This window comes from Acipenser ruthenus, chromosome 60 (assembly GCF_902713425.1).
Source record: "Acipenser ruthenus chromosome 60, fAciRut3.2 maternal haplotype, whole genome shotgun sequence".
Lineage (NCBI taxonomy): Eukaryota > Metazoa > Chordata > Actinopteri > Acipenseriformes > Acipenseridae > Acipenser > Acipenser ruthenus.
In genome coordinates this window covers 1,999,128-2,019,162 of record NC_081248.1, presented here as the reverse complement: position 1 = coordinate 2,019,162, position 20,035 = coordinate 1,999,128, and the positions used below count along the sequence as shown (strand labels likewise).

At 42.3% G+C, this 20,035-nt stretch overlaps 1 protein-coding gene across 1 annotated transcript; it reads left to right on the top strand.

The window, feature by feature from the left end:
* Window positions 1-583: 583 nt before the first annotated feature.
* LOC117966760 (pancreatic alpha-amylase-like) lies at window positions 584-15,778 on the top strand. The gene is made up of 11 exons (XM_059018557.1): window positions 584-871; window positions 3,156-3,359; window positions 3,834-3,980; window positions 6,126-6,323; window positions 6,628-6,858; window positions 7,493-7,626; window positions 10,671-10,793; window positions 11,670-11,769; window positions 14,127-14,248; window positions 14,588-14,713; window positions 15,563-15,778. Exons 2-11 carry the CDS (start codon window positions 3,189-3,191, stop codon window positions 15,750-15,752), a joined length of 1,542 nt encoding a protein of 513 aa, XP_058874540.1. The 5' UTR covers window positions 584-871; window positions 3,156-3,188; the 3' UTR covers window positions 15,753-15,778.
* Window positions 15,779-20,035: the final 4,257 nt, after the last annotated feature.

The following is a 20,035-nucleotide window of genomic DNA, read 5'->3' as shown; positions in this document are numbered from 1 at the left end:
GTACCCCTCCACAAAAAACGAAGAATTCCCAATTTTCTCTGAAATAACTTGAAACTGACAAAAGTAATTGGCATCCACCATTGTTTATTCCATATTTAATAGAAATCAGACTTTGCTTTTGATTTTTTATTCAACATAATATTGTAAATAATAAAACAAATGAAAATGGCATGGACAAAAATGATGGGACCGCTAACCTAATATTTTGTTGCACAACCTTTAGAGGCAATCACTGCAATCAAACGTTTTCTGTAGCTCTCAATGAGACTTCTGCAGCTGTTAACAGGTAGTTTGGCCCACTCTTCCTGAGCAAACTGTTCCAGCTGTCTCAGGTTTGATGGGTGCCTTCTCCAGACTGCAAGTTTCAGCTCTTTCCATAGATGTTCGATAGGATTCAGATCAGGACTCATAGGAGGCCACTTCAGAATAGTCCAATGTATCAATGAAAAGTAGGCCTAATAGCAGAACAGAAATTAATTTTCTCACCACACCCCCAGCAACCCCCCCACGCTTTGTGCTTCTTAAAGGTTGGGGGGGTTGCTGGGGGTGTGGTGAGAAAATTAATTTCTGTTCTCCACACTGCAAGTTTCAGCTCTTTCCATAGATGTTCGATAGGATTCAGATCAGGACTCATAGAAGGCCACTTCAGAATACCCGTGCACACAAACTACGCGGCAGATATTCAAACAAACATTTTTTATTCTGAACCTTGTCTAGCTTAAATATCGTTAACCGATGCTAGCCTATAAATAACAGGCCTTTTTATTTAACCAGCAAACGACCAGGTTTATTTTTAATACAACTACAAACAAAAACAAAACAAAACAAAAAACACACATAGTTTTCCTTTTGTTTACTAGCCCTGCCCCAGGTAAGTGCCATCTATATTTAATTTGTTAACTTACTTATTAATTAAAGCGAGGCATTTGAAATCCGCACAGTACTTTAAAATGTCAAGCACACCTTTGTCTTGAATCTAAACATGTTTTAATTACGCTTTTTTATGTACACTATACAAGCCTATGAAAGTTTGTATCGGGAAGTTTGTCCGTGTGTTTTTATAGTGATGAGCTTCTTCATTACAGAAAGCATGGTACAGCGTAGGGAAGCATTCAAAAACACAGAGAGGTGTGGTTATATAAAAAAAATGAATGCATGATATATAACGAAAGCAAGGGGGAATCCTGTGAAAATGTACCGTGGTAAACTTGTATAAGTAAACTATAATAGGTCTGTTTCCTAGGCTCGATGCTACAGGCTAATATACCCGAGTAAAGTGTATGATCTAGCCTCACACTTGATTACCAAGTGCCTCGGAGAAGGTCCTGTGTTGACCGATCAGCGGCATTTAGTTACAGCGCTCCTGTGGCATGGAATAGACTGCAGCAGAGTATCAGGGATATGATAGCGCATCAGTAAAATACCTTGTTAAATTCCCCCTTCATTTTCCTTGAGTGTAAGGTTGTTGCAGAAAACACATTAACGTCAATAAGCTAGCTGTATCCTTCAGTTTTATAGTTAAATTTAATACTTAAGGTGTTTAATGTAACCAGCTCCCATACATAACACAAATCAATCAGCGAAACACAGACTAATAACTTAGACAGGGTGTGTTTGGAACTTTGGCTTGAAGAAGTATTTATTAAATAAATCCATTCATTAATGTGTTGATTTCAAAACAAGAAAAGCTGCCTGTCCCTCACTTTTACAACTGAGCACCAATCAAAAGCAATTCACTTCTGCACTGAGGGTTTTAAAAGCAACTGGGAGATTTAAAACCCTGTAGCAAACCTTTGTATATACCTCTCTGTGCTTTACAATGCTTCCCTATGCTTTACCAGACCTCTCTGTGCTTTACAATGCTTCCCTATGCTTTACCAGACCTCTCTGTGCTTTACAATGCTTCCCTATGCTTTACCAGACCTCTCTGTGCTTTACAATGCTTCCCTATGCTTTACCAGACCTCTCTGTGCTTTACAATGCTTCCCTATGCTTTACCACGCCTCTCTGTCCTTTACAATGCTTCCCTATGCTTTACCAGACCTCTCTGTGCTTTACAATGCTTCCCTATGCTTTACCAGACCTCTCTGTGCTTTACAATGCTTCCCTATGCTTTACCACACCTCTCTGTGCTTTACAATGCTTCCCTATGCTTTACCAGACCTCTGTGCTTTACAATGCTTCCGTATGCTTTACCACACCTCTCTGTGCTTTACAATGCTTCCCTATGCTTTACCAGACCTCTCTATGCTTACAATACTTCCCTATGCTTTACCACACCTCTCTGTGCTTTACAATGCTTCCCTATGCTTTACCAGACATCTCTGTGCTTTACAATGCTTCCCTATGCTTTACCAGACCTCTCTGTGCTTTACAATGCTACATTATACTTTACCAGACCTCTCTGTGCTTTCAAATGCTTTCCTATGCTTTACCATCCCTCTCTGTGCTTTCAAATGCTTCCCTATGCTTTACCACACCTCACTGTGCTTTACAATGCTTCCCTATGCTTTACCACACCTCTCTGTGCTTTACAATGCTTCCCTATGCTTTACCACACCTCTCTGTGCTTTACAATGCTTCCCTATGCTTTACCAGACCTCTCTGTGCTTTACAATGCTTCCCTATGCTTTACCACACCTCTCTGTGCTTTACAATGCTTCCCTATGCTTTACCAGACCTCTCTGTGCTTTACAATGCTTCCCTATGCTTTACCACACCTCTCTGTGCTTTACAATGCTTCCCTATGCTTTACCACACCTCTCTGTGCTTTACAATGCTTCCCTATGCTTTACCACACCTCTCTGTGCTTTACAATGCTTCCCTATGCTTTACCAGACCTCTCTGTGCTTTATAATGCTTCCATATGCTTTACCAGACCTCTCTGTGCTTTACAATGCTTCCCTATGCTTTACCAGACCTCTCTGTGCTTTACAATGCTTCCCTATGCTTTACCATGATTTCGCTGATTTGTTTAATCTAAGTACACCTAAGTTTTATTTCGGTGGGAGTTCTATCACACTGCACACCTGTGTAATTCTGCTCAAGATAGAGTATTTTATCTACAGTAACAACCGATAAAATACGTTTTTTATCGCACTTGGCTTCATTCCATTTCAAATATATACATATATATGTATCTCTGTGCACTGCAGGCTCACAGACATTCGTTCTTGGATCAAGCAGCAATGAAGCTCTTTCTAGTCCTCGCAGCGTTTCTCTCTGTGTGTTGGGCTCAATATAACCCCAACACACAGCCTGGGAGAACATCCATCGTTCACCTGTTTGAGTGGCGCTGGGCTGACATCGCGGCAGAGTGTGAGCGCTATCTCGCACCCAATGGGTTTGGAGGCGTTCAGGTGAGCAGCTCTTTCATTTTGTTCTGCTCAGAATTATTCAGAATGATTCTGACCCACTTTAGTTTAACAATTCATTTAGAAATTGTTATTTGCCCTTATAAAAGGTTATCGCTGTATTTTTGCACTGTATTTTTGCACAGTATTTTTGCACAGTATTTTTGCCTCCATGCTTTTCCCCTGGTTATACTCCTGCATTTACCATAGGTTACCCTGCTTTGCCATGTTTATAGATATGCTTTCCATACCTCACTATTCTTTACAAAGCTTGGCTATGCTTTACCATGCATTCACTGTGCTGTATGGCACTTTGCTGTGCTTTTCTGTGGGAAACTTATCTAAGAGAATTATGTATTTGTGCCCCATTGACATGAAATCTAATTCAAACTCAGCAGTCTTCTTAATAATAATTACATTCAGAAGTATTTCTGTATGTACAGTAAATCAGTCCTGTAATATTTTGTTTCGTCCGGCTAGATTTCACCTCCCAGTGAAAGTGTGGTGTTGTCCAATCCTTACCGGCCCTGGTGGGAGAGGTATCAGCCAATCAGCTACAACCTGTGCTCGAGATCGGGGACAGCCAGCGAGCTGAAGGACATGGTGACGCGCTGCAACAACGTCGGGGTAAGAGAGTCCAGCTGGACGTCCCATTCTGTTTCACTAACACTTTACATTGTGTGTCTAATTACTGTGTGGTTACATAGCAGTGACTTAGTATAGTCATGTGTACTTACACATATTACAATGTCATTATGCATAGTTATAATGCACTTAATGTGTAAATCTTTTTGCACAATATAACAATAACCCTAACCCTTTTCTGATACAATTGTGTACTTGCATATATCGTGCAAAGAGATTGACGCATTAAGTAACTGTGCATAATAACATTTTAATTACATGTAAGTACACATTAATGTACTACAGTGGAATGTCGCATATCCAACCGTCACATAACCGCCCTGATCAATTAACCGCCTCGCTAAATAAATAAATAAATAAATAAATATTAAAATTAGGCTACAAGAGTAATGGTATTGGCAGCAAGTGCACTGTCCGCGATGGAAAATTAACGGAAGTAATGTTAAAACTTTACAATGCATTAGTAAGACCTCACCTAGAATATTGAGTTCAGTTCTGGTCACCTCGTTACAAAAAGGATATTGCTGCTCTAGAAAGAGTGCAAAGAAGAGCAACCAGAATTATCCCGGGTTTAAAAGGCATGTCGTATGCAGACAGGCTAAATGAATTGAATCTATTCAGTCTTGAACAAAGAAGACTACGCTGCGATCTGATTCAAGCATTCAAAATCCTAAAAGGTATAGACAATGTCGACCCAGGGGACTTTTTTCACCTGAAAAAAGAAACATGGACCAGGGGTCACAAATGGAGATTAGATAAAGGGGCATTCAGAACAGAAAATAGGGGGTACTTTTTTACACAGAGAATTGTGAGGGTCTGGAACCAACTCCCCACTAATGATGTTGAAGCTGACACCCTGGGATCCTTCAAGAAGCTGCTTGATGAGATTCTGGGATCAATAAGTTACTAACAACCAAATGAGCAAGATTGGCCGAATGGCCTCCTCTCGTTTGTAAACTTTCTTATGTTCTTCTTATGTTCTAAAGAAAGCGTTATAGCAATCAGCCGTTTGGTGCGTTCCCCTTTAAGAGAAACGGGCTGTGTGCGTGTGTCAGTCAGCTGTGTGTAGCGGTGACGTTTCAATACATCAGTTGAGAAAGCTTTGTGATTTACTTTTTTTTTGTGCAATGTGTTTATATGATGGAGCGCACGCTTGCAGATACTGGCAGCATGTTGTTGTAGCTTTTAAACGCATTTGAATTAATAAATAATAAACGCAATGCTTACCATCTGTTTGTTTAAAATAGCCGAAGCAATATTTAAACCAAGCTTCTTATCAGCTGTTGGCAATATCAAGAAAGAGCGCAAAGTACCGTGACAGTGATATTAAGAAAACAGAAGCAGGGAGGCAGGGACTTCTAGCGTTAAGAAAGAAGTCATCAGTTGCAGGTTCCTGTACATTTACCGTTTGTTTTGTATTTTTTTTAAGCTTTGCGTGGAGATGGCTTATAGTAAACCGCACAGCAACACTGTGTATTTGTAGCCTTGTTAATCTCGTTTACGTTTGCTTACTTTTAAAGCAAATCATTTCCCCATGTTTAAGCAGTTTGAATGTTTTTGTTCACTAACCTATTTATGCATGTGTACATGTCATTTTCTATTGATGTTGGCAAATCTGACTTTTCCCTGTATTCGCCTATACCCCAGTCCACAGGGGGTCGGATATGTGACGTTGTACTGCACTATGTAACTAATATGTAAATACGTAGGAATTAGAGACACAATGGAAAGTGACTTCATTTTCCTTGTTTGTTTAGAGATTTCTGGATTGGATTGTAAAACAGTATATTCCAATCAAATCATCTAGTCCAGGTGTCCTGCCCGCTTTATAACAATCACTTACACTGTTTTCACACTGGAGCTGCACCAAGCGGTTATTCGATTATTGAGCGCGTTTTCAAGCAGCACGTGATCATTCCTGATGTACGCTTCAAACACGGAGGAAAGCCTTCGTGGTGCTGCACTTATAACTGCACTCGAAAAAAAGAAGTGAAAACACAAGAATAGAGTCGTGTGCACAAGGGAGTGGATTCACCCCGTCAGCACCTGATTTCTGTGGAGCGCAACGTCCTTTTTTGGTTTTCTTTTTGCTGCTAGCCAACCTTGACCACGCCCCTCTGTTCTCAGGTCCGAATCTATGTGGACGCTGTCATCAATCACATGAGTGGCGCTACGGCAGGATCGGGGACTCACTCCTCCTGCGGGACTTTCTTCAACGCCGCAGCCAGAAGCTTCCCCTCCGTGCCCTACTCCGCGGTGGACTTTAATGACGGGAAGTGCAGGACTTACAGCGGTGACATCGAGAACTACAATGATATCTACCAGGTGGGAGTTTACGCATCACTCCTTACTGTACTCCATTAAACCTCTGGGATAATTACCACAGCTGTGTGTTTCTAACTGGGTGGCTGCCACTAATCGTGTTGAGAGTGGGTTTCATTCTCTTGCACTCTTTTCTGTGTCGGGGGCCTACATCAGGAGAATGAAATACCCTCTCAACATGATTAGCCACTGAACTCTGAATAACATACACAGGATGTCACAGTTAAAATCCCAGTAGAACTGGACAGTTGATAATAGTGGGTCATTGCTGTTATTTTTTTAATTGTTAAATTTTTGTTATTGGCAGGTGAGGGACTGTCGTCTCGTTAGTCTGCTGGATCTTGCCCTGGAGAAGGAATACGTTCGAGGGAAGGCGGCAGATTATTTGAACAGCCTCATTGACATTGGTGTGGCGGGCTTCAGAGTGGACGCTTGTAAACACATGTGGCCTGGCGATCTGAACGCTGTCTACTCCAGAATTAAACCCCTCAACACAAAGTGGTTCCCCAGCGGCTCCAAGGCCTTTATCTACCAGGAGGTGTGTTTCAAGTGTTGAAGTGCTGTGTTCTTTTTTAAAACCTGCTCTCCCCTTATAAATTTTCACTGTGGTATTTTTACAGTTTTCCCACAGTGCTTTTCCCATTGCTTATATTATGCATTTACCATAGTTGACCATGATTTGTTTTGCAATCTGCTTTACCATACTTCCCTGTGACTTTTGTACGAACATAAGAACATAAGAAAGTTTACAAACAAGAGGAGGTCATTCAGCCCATCTTGCTTGTTTGGTTGTTAGTAGCTTATCGATCCCAGAATCTCATCAAGCAGCTTCTTGAAGGATCCCAGGGTGTCAGCTTCAACAACATTACTGGGGAGTTTGCTTTCACTGTGCTTTATTACTTTACTATGCCTTTGGTTCTTGAATGAAAAATAAGCTTTTTTAATGGATACACACTCTCCCTGTCTCGTTTAGTTTAGACTTTTAACAAAACAGTCTGTCATTAAATGACTATTTGATCTTATTGTGCATCATACAAGTAGCTCATCAGGACCATGCTGTGTATTGTGACAGTAGAGTCCCTTTACACCCCTACTCTCTACTGTTCAGAATGACCCTCTAAACTGACACTTTCCATTTTAAAGAGCGATATCAATGTGCTGCTGTCTCCCAGGTCATCGATCTCGGAGGAGAGGGGATTAAGGCCAGCGAGTACTTTGGACTGGGCCGGGTCACGGAGTTTAAGTACAGCACGAAAATAGGAATTGTCTTCCGCAAGTGGAACGGGGAGAAATTGGCTTACTTGCGGTGAGATTGGCTGAATTTATTAAAACACAACCTTTCAGAGATGGACCTTCTATTTTCCTTGTACCTGATAGAGCTGCACGAAGCGATTATTGGGATCGCGCTCTCTACAGAAATCGGGTGCTGATAGTCAGGTGAGGGTCATTGGTGTCGATCGGGCTGATTTACCATTCAGAGTGAAGAAACAGCTGCTTATGTTTGTGTGGATCGCTGTTCTCCACAGAGTCCAAGAAAAGCAGCAACCATCCAAACTCAAGCAGCTGGATGGTAAATTAGCCCGACTGACATCAATGACCCTCACCTGATTGTCAGCACCTTTCTATGGATGGCTCAATCTTCATAATCCAATAATCAAATAGCAGCGCTGATCCTATCAATATCAGCGTCTAGTGCTGTATATTATAAAGACATTTCAGAGGGCTGTATCTCTTCTATATCAGCGTCTGCTATATATTATAAAGACATTGCGGATGGCTGGATCGTATCAATATCAGGGTCTAGTGCTATATATTATAAAGACATTTCAGAGGGCTGGATCGCATCAATATCAGGGTCTAGTGCTGTATATTATAAAGACATTTCAGATGGCTGGATCGCATCAATATCAGGGACTAGTGCTACATATTATAAAGACATTTCAGAGGACTGGATCGCATCAATATCAGGGTCTAGTGCTATATATTATAAATACATTTCAGAGGACTGTATCGTATCAATATCAGCGTCTAGTGCTATATATTATAAAGACATTTCAGAGGGCTGGATCGCATCAATATCAGGGTCTAGTGCTGTATATTATAAAGACATTTCAGATGGCTGGATCGCATCAATATCAGGGACTAGTGCTACATATTATAAAGACATTTCAGAGGACTGGATCGCATCAATATCAGGGTCTAGTGCTATATATTATAAATACATTTCAGAGGACTGTATCGTATCAATATCAGCGTCTAGTGCTATATATTATAAAGACATTTCAGAGGGCTGGGTCGCATCAATATCAGGGTCTATTGCTATATCTTATAAAGATATTTCAGAGGGCTGGATCGCATCAATATCAGGGTCTAGCGCTGTATATTATAAAGACATTTCAGAGGGCTGGATCGCATCAATATCAGGGTCTAGTGCTATATATTATAAAGACATTTCAGAGGGCTGGATCGCATCAATATCAGGGTCTAGTGCTATATATTATAAAGACATTTCAGAGGGCTGGATCGCATCAATATCAGGGTCTAGTGCTATATATTATAAAGACATTTCAGAGGGCTGGATCGCATCAATATCAGGGTCTAGTGCTGTATATTATAAAGACATTTCAGAGGGCTGGATCGCATCAATATCAGGGTCTGCTATATATTATAAAGACATTTCAGAGGGCTGGATCGCATCAATATCAGGGTCTAGCGCTGTATATTATAAAGACATTTCAGAGGGCTGGGTCACATCAATATCAGGGTCTGCTATATATTGTAAAGACATTTCAGAGGGCTGGGTCACATCAATATCAGGCTCTGCTATATATTGTAAAGACATTTCAGATGGTTCTATCGCCTCAATATCAATAAATGTACATACCTGCTCTCTACAGCCTTAATCTGGAGAGCGATACAGGGATACAGCACAGCAATGCAATACTCATTGAGATACAGCACAGCAATGCAATACTCATTGAGATACAGCACAGCAATGCAATACTCATTGAGATACAGCACAGCAATGCAATACTCACTGAGATGCAGCACAGCAATGCAATACTCATTGAGATACAGCACAGCAATGCAATACTCACTGAGATACAGCACAGCAATGCAATACTCATTGAGATACAGCACAGCAATGCAATACTCATTGAGATACAGCACAGCAATGCAATACTCATTGAGATACAGCAATGCAATACTCATTGAGATACAGCACAGCAATGCAATACTCACTGAGATACAGCACAGCAATGCAATACTCACTGAGATACAGCACAGCAATGCAATACTCACTGAGATACAGCACAGCAATGCAATACTCATTGAGATACAGCACAGCAATGCAATACTCACTGAGATACAGCACAGCAATGCAATACTCATTGAGATACAGCACAGCAATGCAATACTCATTGAGATACAGCAATGCAATACTCATTGAGATACAGCACAGCAATGCAATACTCACTGAGATACAGCACATCAATGCAATACTCACTGAGATACAGCACAGCAATGCAATACTCATTGAGATACAGCACAGCAATGCAATACTCGCTGAGATACAGCACAGCAATGCAATACTCGCTGAGATACAGCACAGCAATGCAATACTCGCTGAGATACAGCACAGCAATGCAGTACTCATTGAGATACAGCACAGCAATGCAATACTCATTGAGATACAGCAATGCAATACTCATTGAGATACAGCACAGCAATGCAATACTCACTGAGATACAGCACAGCAATGCAATACTCACTGAGATACAGCACAGCAATGCAATACTCATTGAGATACAGCACAGCAATGCAATACTCGCTGAGATACAGCACAGCAATGCAATACTCGCTGAGATACAGCACAGCAATGCAATACTCGCTGAGATACAGCACAGCAATGCAATACTCGCTGAGATACAGCACAGCAATGCAGTACTCATTGAGATACAGCACAGCAATGCAATACTCATTGAGATACATTGGAATTTTTAATTTGAAAATGTATTATAAGGGGAAATGTATCATCCTATTTGAATTATTTATTTTAGAATAACTAATGTATCTATTGTCACTGCTTTTTAAAGTAAGATTTAAACACTTTATATCATTTACGAATGTAATTTAAAGGGTATATTATCCTCACATCTCTTTTGTATGCAATTCATGTAAAGAGCGTGTAAGAAATAAAGATTGATTGATTGATTGATTGATTGATTGATTGATTGATTGATTGATTATGGTTTGAGAGGAAGAAGGCTTACCCAGTTATGGTTTTACTCTGCCGGTTTGCTACAGCGTTTAATTTTTTTTTCTTCCAATTTTTAAAAAAAATTTTAGGAATTGGGGTGAGGGCTGGGCGTTCATGCCCTCTGACAGAGCCCTGGTGTTCGTGGATAATCATGACAACCAGAGGGGCCACGGACCTGGAGGGAACTCTGTCCTCACATTCTGGGACTCCAGGTAGAGAATACCTCCTCAGGGGCTTAAAACACTTTGTGCTGTATTACTTTTAGTTGTGTACCTTCTCTAGGGATGGAAATGTGACTCCCATTGTATAGCAGTTTCATCCATTCCAGGTTTTACTACAAGCTTGATTAGCCCCAGTGTTTACAGGTAACAAGCTCAGGTGTGTCTAACCAGGATTGGATCAAACTGCTATGCAATGGGCATCTTATTTCTATCCCTGCAGTGTATACGGAGCTCTGCATTCCATTCTTTATTATTTCTTAGCAGACGCCCTTATCCAGGGCGACTTACAATTGTTACAAGATATCACATTATACATTATACAGATATCACATTATTTTTACATACAATTACCCATTTATACAGTTGGGTTTTTACTGGAGCAATCTAGGTAAAGTACCTTGCTCAAGGGTACAGCAGCAGTGTCCCCCACCTGGGATTGAACCCACGACCCTCCGGGCAAGAGTCCAGAGCCCTAACCACTACTCCTACCACGTAAACCACTCCTTTAGTTTGGTACCGTGCTTCCACTGGCTTTATTACACTTTGCTGTGCTTCTACTTTTATAAGTGTTAGTCTACCAAGTTTCTCATATGCTTCACCATACCTTTCTGTGCTTTACCATGTTTTCCCTGTGCTTTATTACACTTTTTACTGTGGGATGCTTTTCTTGGGTTTTTCCTTTTACTTTTCTACCTTATTTCTTTAGTTTTGTGCCTTATTTGTAGTTGTTTCAATGGTGCAAGATGCGAAACCACTAAACCGATTTCATCATGACGTAAGCCAGATTGAAACAAGGGCTAGTCGGTGCATCCAGCTCCTCATTCAGAAAAACGCTTCACTGACTTGAACTCTTGAAATCTCCTGCAGGCTGTACAAAATGGCATCTGGCTTCATGCTGGCTCACCCCTATGGAGTGACTCGAGTGATGTCAAGTTTCCGCTGGCCAAGATACATAGAGAATGGGAAGGTGGGTCTGCACAGGGTTGTGAAGGCATGGAAGTTGCCTGCATTCCTGTTTCCTGTAGTCTTCCAGAACCCCTTGCATCGTTTTTGCGTTACCTTTGCTGTGTCTGTGTTGTCCTCATCGCAGTGTTATATTTTTAAGAACAGAAGAACATAAGAAAGTTTCCAAACGAGAGGAGGCCATTCAGCCCATCTTGCTCGTTTGGTTGTTAGTAGTTTATTGATCCCAGAATCTCATCAGGCAGCTTCTTGAAGGGTCCCAGGGTGTCAGCTTCAACAACATTACTGGGGAGTTGGTTCCAGACCTTTTGATATTCTCAATAACTTCTGCTAAATATTGTTAATACCAAGTTATGACAATTCCCTTATAAACGTTTCCCAGAGTAAAAGCAAAGTGAAATCATGGCTAAGCAAAGGTAATAGCCCAACACACCTACCCTGACTTTTTGTCATTGTAGTCATCAAAGTGGAGAGACTTGTTCTAAGCTTTCAGCAGGTCCAAAAGTATCTGTTATCCATTTAAAAATAACCTGCACATAAAATAAACAATTGGTTAAGACATATCAGGACTTAGAAATGCCACTAAATTAAATTTGATTCAATTTTGTTTAGTTAACCGTTTCAATGATTTCCCAGAATATATATTTTTAAATAATGAATGAATTATTTTAAGTAATAAATGAACATTTAAGCTAAAATGTTAACCTCATAGCTAACTACGGCCATGGGTTGAAATCCTTAAGGCCAATGTACATAGTCTGAAGTGGAGCTCAGCACTGCTGTACATCTTTACGTTTAAGTGGAGATCAGATCCAAATGGTGTTCAATGTAAGAATTGTAATTATTTTACTCGTCTTTGTTGCTTTTAAAACAAATGAAATTATATACGCACAACTTGTGAAATTCAATACATTACCTGTGACATTGCTGTGCTTTACCATGCTTTCACTGTATTACACTTGACTGTGCTTTACCATGCTTTCACTGTATTACACTTGACTGTGCTTTACCATGCTTTCACTGTATTACACTTGACTGTGCTTTACCATGCTTTCACTGTGTTACACTTGGCTGTGCTTTACCATGCTTTCACTGTATTACACTTGACTGTGCTTTACCATGCTTTCACTGTATTACACTTGACTGTGCTTTACCATGCTTTCACTCTGTTACACTTGGCTGTGCTTTACCATGCTTTCACTGTATTACACTTGGCTGTGCTTTACCATGCTTTCACTCTGTTACACTTGGCTGTGCTTTACCATGCTTTCACTGTATTACACTTGACTGTGCTTTACCATGCTTTCACTGTATTACACTTGACTGTGCTTTACCATGCTTTCACTCTGTTACACTTGACTGTGCTTTACCATGCTTTCACTGTATTACACTTGACTGTGCTTTACCATGCTTTCACTGTATTACACTTGGCTGTGCTTTACCATGCTTTCACTGTATTACACTTGGCTGTGCTTTACCATGCTTTCACTGTGTTACACTTGGCTGTGCTTTACCATGCTTTCACTGTATTACACTTGGCTGTGCTTTACCATGCTTTCACTGTATTACACTTGGCTGTGCTTTACCATGCTTTCACTGTGTTACACTTGGCTGTGCTTTACCATGCTTTCACTGTATTACACTTGGCTGTGCTTTACCATGCTTTCACTGTATTACACTTTGCTGTGCTTTACCATGCTTTCACTGTATTACACTTGGCTGTGCTTTACCATGCTTTCACTGTATTACACTTGGCTGTGCTTTACCATGCTTTCACTGTATTACACTTGCTGTGCTTTACCGTGCTTTCATTGTATTACACTTGGCTGTGCTTTACCATGCTTTCACTGTATTACACTTGGCTGTGCTTTACCATGCTTTCACTGTATTACACTTGGCTGTGCTTTACCATGCTTTCACTGTATTACACTTGGCTGTGCTTTACCATGCTTTCACTGTGTTACACTTGGCTGTGCTTTACCATGCTTTCACTGTATTACACTTGGCTGTGCTTTACCATGCTTTCACTGTATTACACTTGGCTGTGCTTTACCATGCTTTCACTGTATTACACTTGCTGTGCTTTACCATGCTCTCACTGTATTACACTTGGCTGTGCTTTACCATGCTCTCACTATATTACACATGGCTGTGCTTTACCATGCTTTCACTGTATTACACTTGGCTGTGCTTTACCATGCTTTCACTGTATTACACTTGACTGTGCTTTACCATGCTTTCACTGTATTACACTTGGCTGTGCTTTACCATGCTTTCACTGTATTACACTTGGCTGTGCTTTACCATGCTTTCACTGTATTACACTTGGCTGTGCTTTACCAGACCTCTTCTTTTTGTTAGGATAAGAATGACTGGGTTGGACCCCCAAGCTATAGTGATGGGAGGACCAAACCTGTTCCCATTAATCCAGACAGCACCTGTGGAGACGGCTGGGTTTGCGAACACAGATGGCGCCAAATCAAGTTTGTATCTCTGCTCAAAACTTTTACTGCGATTTTTAGATAGAAAAAAAGAACAATTCTACTTGACTATCACTCCTTATACTTGACTTTTAGTTTCATATTACTTCTTATACTTGACTTCTAGTTTTATAAGGGTTAGTGTACCATGTGTGTTGTATATCGTTTCATATCACTGCTTATAGTTTTTCTAGTTTCTTATAGCTTCTACTTGACTTCTAGTTTCTTCTAGTTCTGTTTTATTCTGATGGGCTCTCTTTTCCTTCTGCCCGATTCTGAATAAACCCCTGAAATCAATCTTTTATACTGCCGTACAAGAAGGGTCTCTCGTTTTCTTTCCAGAAACATGGTTATTTTCCGGAATGTAGTGAATGGCCAGCCGTTCTCTAACTGGTGGGACAATGGAGGCAACCAGGTGGCGTTCGGGCGTGGAAACAAAGGCTTCATCGTGTTCAACAACGATGACTGGTGAGTGAGCATGACTCTTAAATGTGTGCTTGTGTACCACATTGATCTCATAAGTAAAAACCAGAGCCCTGCTGATACTCGCATTTTCCAAGTAATTACCTTTAAGTATTTATGGCAGGTATTAAATAAATCCATTAATTAATGTGTTGATTTCAAAAGAAAAAAAAAAACTGTCCTTCCCTCACCTTTACAACTGAGTACCAATCAATGGCAATTAACTTCCGCATTGAGTGTTTTAACCCTTTCATGCATGGAATATTGCTTTATATGAGAACTGCCATCCCAATATGAGGTCATCATGCATTTGCATCTTCCATATGTCCCCATATGAGTCTGCTAAGAAATAAATAATAATAATATGAGGTCGCCATTCATGAAAGGGTTAAAAGATTTTCTCAGAACAGAAAATAGGAGGCACTTTTTTACACAGAGAACTGTGAGGGTCTGGAACCAACTCCCCAGTAATGTTGTTGAAGCTGACACCCTGGGATCCTTCAAGAAGCTGCTTGATGAGATTCTGGGATCAATAAGCTACTAACAACCAAACGAGCAAGATGGGCTGAATGGCCTCCTCTCGTTTTGTAAACTTTTCTTATGTTTTTAAAAGCCGATTGGAAGTGAATTTTCTCATCCATGGCGCTGACATGTTTACTACAGTACTACCGAACCAAGGCTGTAAATTGACAATGCAAATATGCTGCAAGACTAGCAAATTCAACTGTTCCTTCAACCTAACTCAAGAGCTACCGCTGTGGAAACCGGGATATGTCTTTCTTTGTGGAGTTTATTTAGAGAGTATATCTTGCCCAAGACTACAATCCCACAATGTAAAGTGTGTTGCTCCTGCAGGAATCTGGATGTGACTCTGCAGACCGGGCTGCCGGCTGGCTTGTACTGCGACGTGATCTCGGGGCAGGAGGACGGGGGGCGCTGCACCGGGAGCCAGATCTCCGTCGAGGGAGATGGGCGGGCTCGATTCCAGATCAGCAACACCGCCGAGGATCCCTTCATCGCCATTCACGTCAACGCCAAGCTGTGAACCACAGAGCTACCAATAAAGATTTAATCAACATGCACACAGTGTCGCTTGTCTGCTTGATGAGGGTCAGGTTTCACATCATGGTTTGGATATCCTTGCACCAAAGCATAATGCTTACCTTTATAAGAACATAAGAAATTCAAGAACGAGAAAAGGCCATTCGGCCCACCTGTGCTCGCTCACTTTGGTTCCAGTGTGGTCCTTTAGCACTCAGTAGAGCAAAAACAAACCCCCCTAACCAGGTTAGTAGGAGAAATGGGATGGCTAAACGGACTGCCCTTCCTCCAGGTGGCTAGCTAAAGGTCTTATTATGGTCACAGAGAGGGTTATACATTATTGTTCATGACAACATCCAGTCTATTCTTGAAGGATCCGATAGTCTCTGCTTCAACAACTCTGTCCGGCAGCCTGTTCCAATGGTTCAACACCCTTTCCGTGAAAAAAGCTCCTTTTCCCCTCAATTCTCAATATGCTCTTCTTCAGCTTCCACCCATGGTCCCTGGTTCTGTTCTCTGTGAAAAACAATTCTTAACAGTTACTTTGTTAAGCCCCTTGACCATTTTAAATACCTCTAATATATGACATTCCCTTCAATCCTGGAATGAACTGCGTTGCTCTCCTCTGTACTCTCTCCAATGCCTCAATGTCTTTCTTATGATATGGGGACCACAACTGTACACAGTATTCTAGATGTGGTTGTACCGGTGGATTATATAATTTTAATATAACTTCTCTAGATTTCAATTCAACTGTCTTGGCTATATAATCTTTCATAGCTTCTCCGTACTGTCTAGTTGACTTAGCGTTTCATCCACTACCCCCAACTACCCCTTTTCTTACATAGCTTCCTCTGTTTCGATTTGGCTACAATACCCAATCAAGAGTAACTAGCTGATATGAGTCATGTTTTTAATTAATTAGCACTCTTAGTTATCAATAACTTCCAACCAAGCTCAAGATCCAGAAAGTGAAACCCAGTCGAACAATAACAGCACAACATGGTTATATAGTCGACACATTTGATCAAAGTGAGTTCAGTGATACGGTACAAATGTAAGAACGTTAATTAGTGTAAAAATTATCAGTACATCAAGTTTAGCAATGGACAGTATTCAGGTCAAACTTCAGCTTCAATGTGACATGTCAATTATAAGTAAAAGCAAGTATTCATCAACATTTATATTTGTCTTTCTATAATAATAGCAAGGTTCTTAAATCAATAAGCAAATAGCATGAATATAACATGCAAATATGATAACTGTTTGAATATATATATGAGTCAGGAAAATTATCAAAATACAAACTCAGTAAATTTGAATTAATAGGATACTACGAAATTATAATCAGCTCTTCAGCAACCTGTTGTTAAATATATCCCTGTCAGGAGGTGAGTAGTGTGTGGGTAAAAAGGACACTGTCCAGGCAAGGTTTTGTAGGGCAAAACACATATTTATATAATATTTTCAACAATTCAAAACAATAATTCTCCAGTGGTGAAGGATGTGGTGCGTGTCTGTGCTGTGCAGTGAAGGATGTGGTGCGTGTCTGTGCTGTGCAGTGGTGAAGGACATGGTGCGTGTCTGTGCTGTGCAGTGGTGAAGGACGTGGTGCGTGTCTGTGCTGTGCAGTGGTGAAGGACGTGGTGCGTGTCTGTGCTGTGCAGTGGTGAAGGACATGGTGCGTGTCTGTGCTGTACAGTGAAGGACGTGGTGCGTGTCTGTGCTGTGCAGTGGTGCAGGACGTGGTGCATGTCTGTGCTGTGCAGTGGTGAAGGACATGGTGCGTGTCTGTGCTGTGCAGTGGTGAAGGACGTGGTGCGTGTCTGTGCTGTGCAGTGGTGAAGGACGTGGTGCGTGTCTGTGCTGTGCAGTGGTGAAGGACATGGTGCGTGTCTGTGCTGTACAGTGAAGGACGTGGTGCGTGTCTGTGCTGTGCAGTGGTGAAGGACGTGGTGCGTGTCTGTGCTGTGCAGTGGTGCAGGACGTGGTGCGTGTCTGTGCTGTACAGTGAAGGACGTGGTGCGTGTCTGTGCTGTGCAGTGGTGAAGGACGTGGTGCGTGTCTGTGCTGTGCAGTGGTGAAGGACATGGTGCGTGTCTGTGCTGTGCAGTGGTGAAGGACGTGGTGCGTGTCTGTGCTGTGCAGTGGTGAAGGACGTGGTGCGTGTCTGTGCTGTGCAGTGGTGAAGGACATGGTGCGTGTCTGTGCTGTACAGTGAAGGACGTGGTGCGTGTCTGTGCTGTGCAGTGGTGAAGGACGTGGTGCGTGTCTGTGCTGTGCAGTGGTGCAGGACGTGGTGCGTGTCTGTGCAGTGAAGGACGTGGTGCGTGTCTGTGCTGTGCAGTGAAGGATGTGGTGCGTGTCTGCTGTGCAGTGGTGAAGGACGTGGTGCGTGTCTGTGCTGTGCAGTGAAGGACGTGGTGCGTGTCTGTGCTGTGCAGTGGTGAAGGACGTGGTGCGTGTCTGTGCTGTGCAGTGGTGAAGGACGTGGTGCGTGTCTGTGCTGTGCAGTGAAGGACGTGGTGCGTGTCTGTGCTGTGCAGTGGTGAAGGACGTGGTGCGTGTCTGTGCTGTGCAGTGGTGAAGGACGTGGTGCGTGTCTGTGCTGTGCAGTGAAGGACGTGGTGCGTGTCTGTGCTGTGCAGTGGTGAAGGACGTGGTGCGTGTCTGTGCTGTGCAGTGGTGAAGGACGTGGTGCGTGTCTGTGCTGTGCAGTGGTGAAGGACGTGGTGCGTGTCTGTGCTGTGCAGTGGTGAAGGACGTGGTGCGTGTCTGTGCTGTGCAGTGAAGGACGTGGTGCGTGTCTGTGCTGTGCAGTGAAAGATGTGGTGCATGTCTGTGCTGTGCAGTGGTGAAGGACGTGGTGCGTGTCTGTGCTGTGCAGTGGTGAAGGACGTGGTGTGTGTCTGTGCAGTGGTGAAGGACGTGGTGTGTGTCTGTGCTGTGCAGTGGTGAAGGACGTGGTGTGTGTCTGTGCTGTGCAGTGAAGGACGTGGTGCGTGTCTGTGCTGTGCAGTGGTGAAGGACGTGGTGTGTGTCTGTGCTGTGCAGTGGTGAAGGACGTGGTGCGTGTCTGTGCTGTGCAGTGAAGGACGTGGTGCGTGTCTGTGCTGTGCAGTGGTGAAAGACGTGGTGCGTGTCTGTGCTGTGCAGTGAAGGACGTGGTGCGTGTCTGTGCTGTGCAGTGGTGAAAGACGTGGTGCGTGTCTGTGCTGTGCAGTGGTGAAAGACGTGGTGCGTGTCTGTGCTGTGCAGTGAAGGATGTGGTGCGTGTCTGTGCTTGCAGTAGTTTGTCTCTATTCCTGGTCGGACAAACCCAGTCTCGCTCAGTGTCTGGTGTGAACATCTTACTGTAAATTTGACTAGTGCCAGCAGGCCAAATCAGTTCATTAATTTATTGGTTCATTATATAGAAAACTACAAAGCGGTGTGTAATTCAATATGTTAACGTAACATTATTTAGCAGGTTTCCTTCAACTTTATGAAGCAAAATTAGTTAATCCTATAGGGTGATGCGAAACTTTTGGCCAGATCTGTACATGCATACATAGGGGCCTATCATTGCATGCTGACATGTAGGCCATGTCACCAGATATATCACTCTGAATTATTTGATGTTTGTTCTTGTGACAGAGAAAGAATGAATCTTGGTTATAAATCTCCCTCCCGACCTGTGAGGGCGCTGTGTAAAGGGAACAGTGTGCCCCGGACTGGATGGTCTGACAATTCATTCCAGGGAAAGGTGGAAGTCTAGAAAGGGGGAGAAGCCACGGTGCACCAAGTCATCACTGCAGACGGGAAGCGATGTGGCAACTGCGGATTGGAGGAGAAACGGTTGCACTCGCTAACCAAGGGGGCGTGACTGACAGTACAAAAGGGGACGTGGCTTAGCGATCTGTTCCGTTGTTATGGTTGCGAGGGAACCGCTGAAGGAAAATAAAAAGTAAGCATAAGTGTGTTGTGTTTGTTTTTTTTTGTCGTTTCTAATTGTACTCGTTTGTTCTTATAGACGGCTAACACGTACTGGGAGCTGTTGCTTAAGGCCAGCACCAACCCCCACAACACTTCACCACAGTGCACTAATAAATGATATTTCACCACTTGCACGTTAGCATTCACTCCGGACTTGTGATCTTGTGTGTGTCTTTGTGTGTGTGTGTTATACTGTGTTTATTATTTCAGGACTGTAACCCGTGGTTTATAACTGTGTAATACACATTGCTGTGTATTGCCTGGGATTATTATTTCCTGTCGCCAACACGACCTGGATTACAAATAAAACCA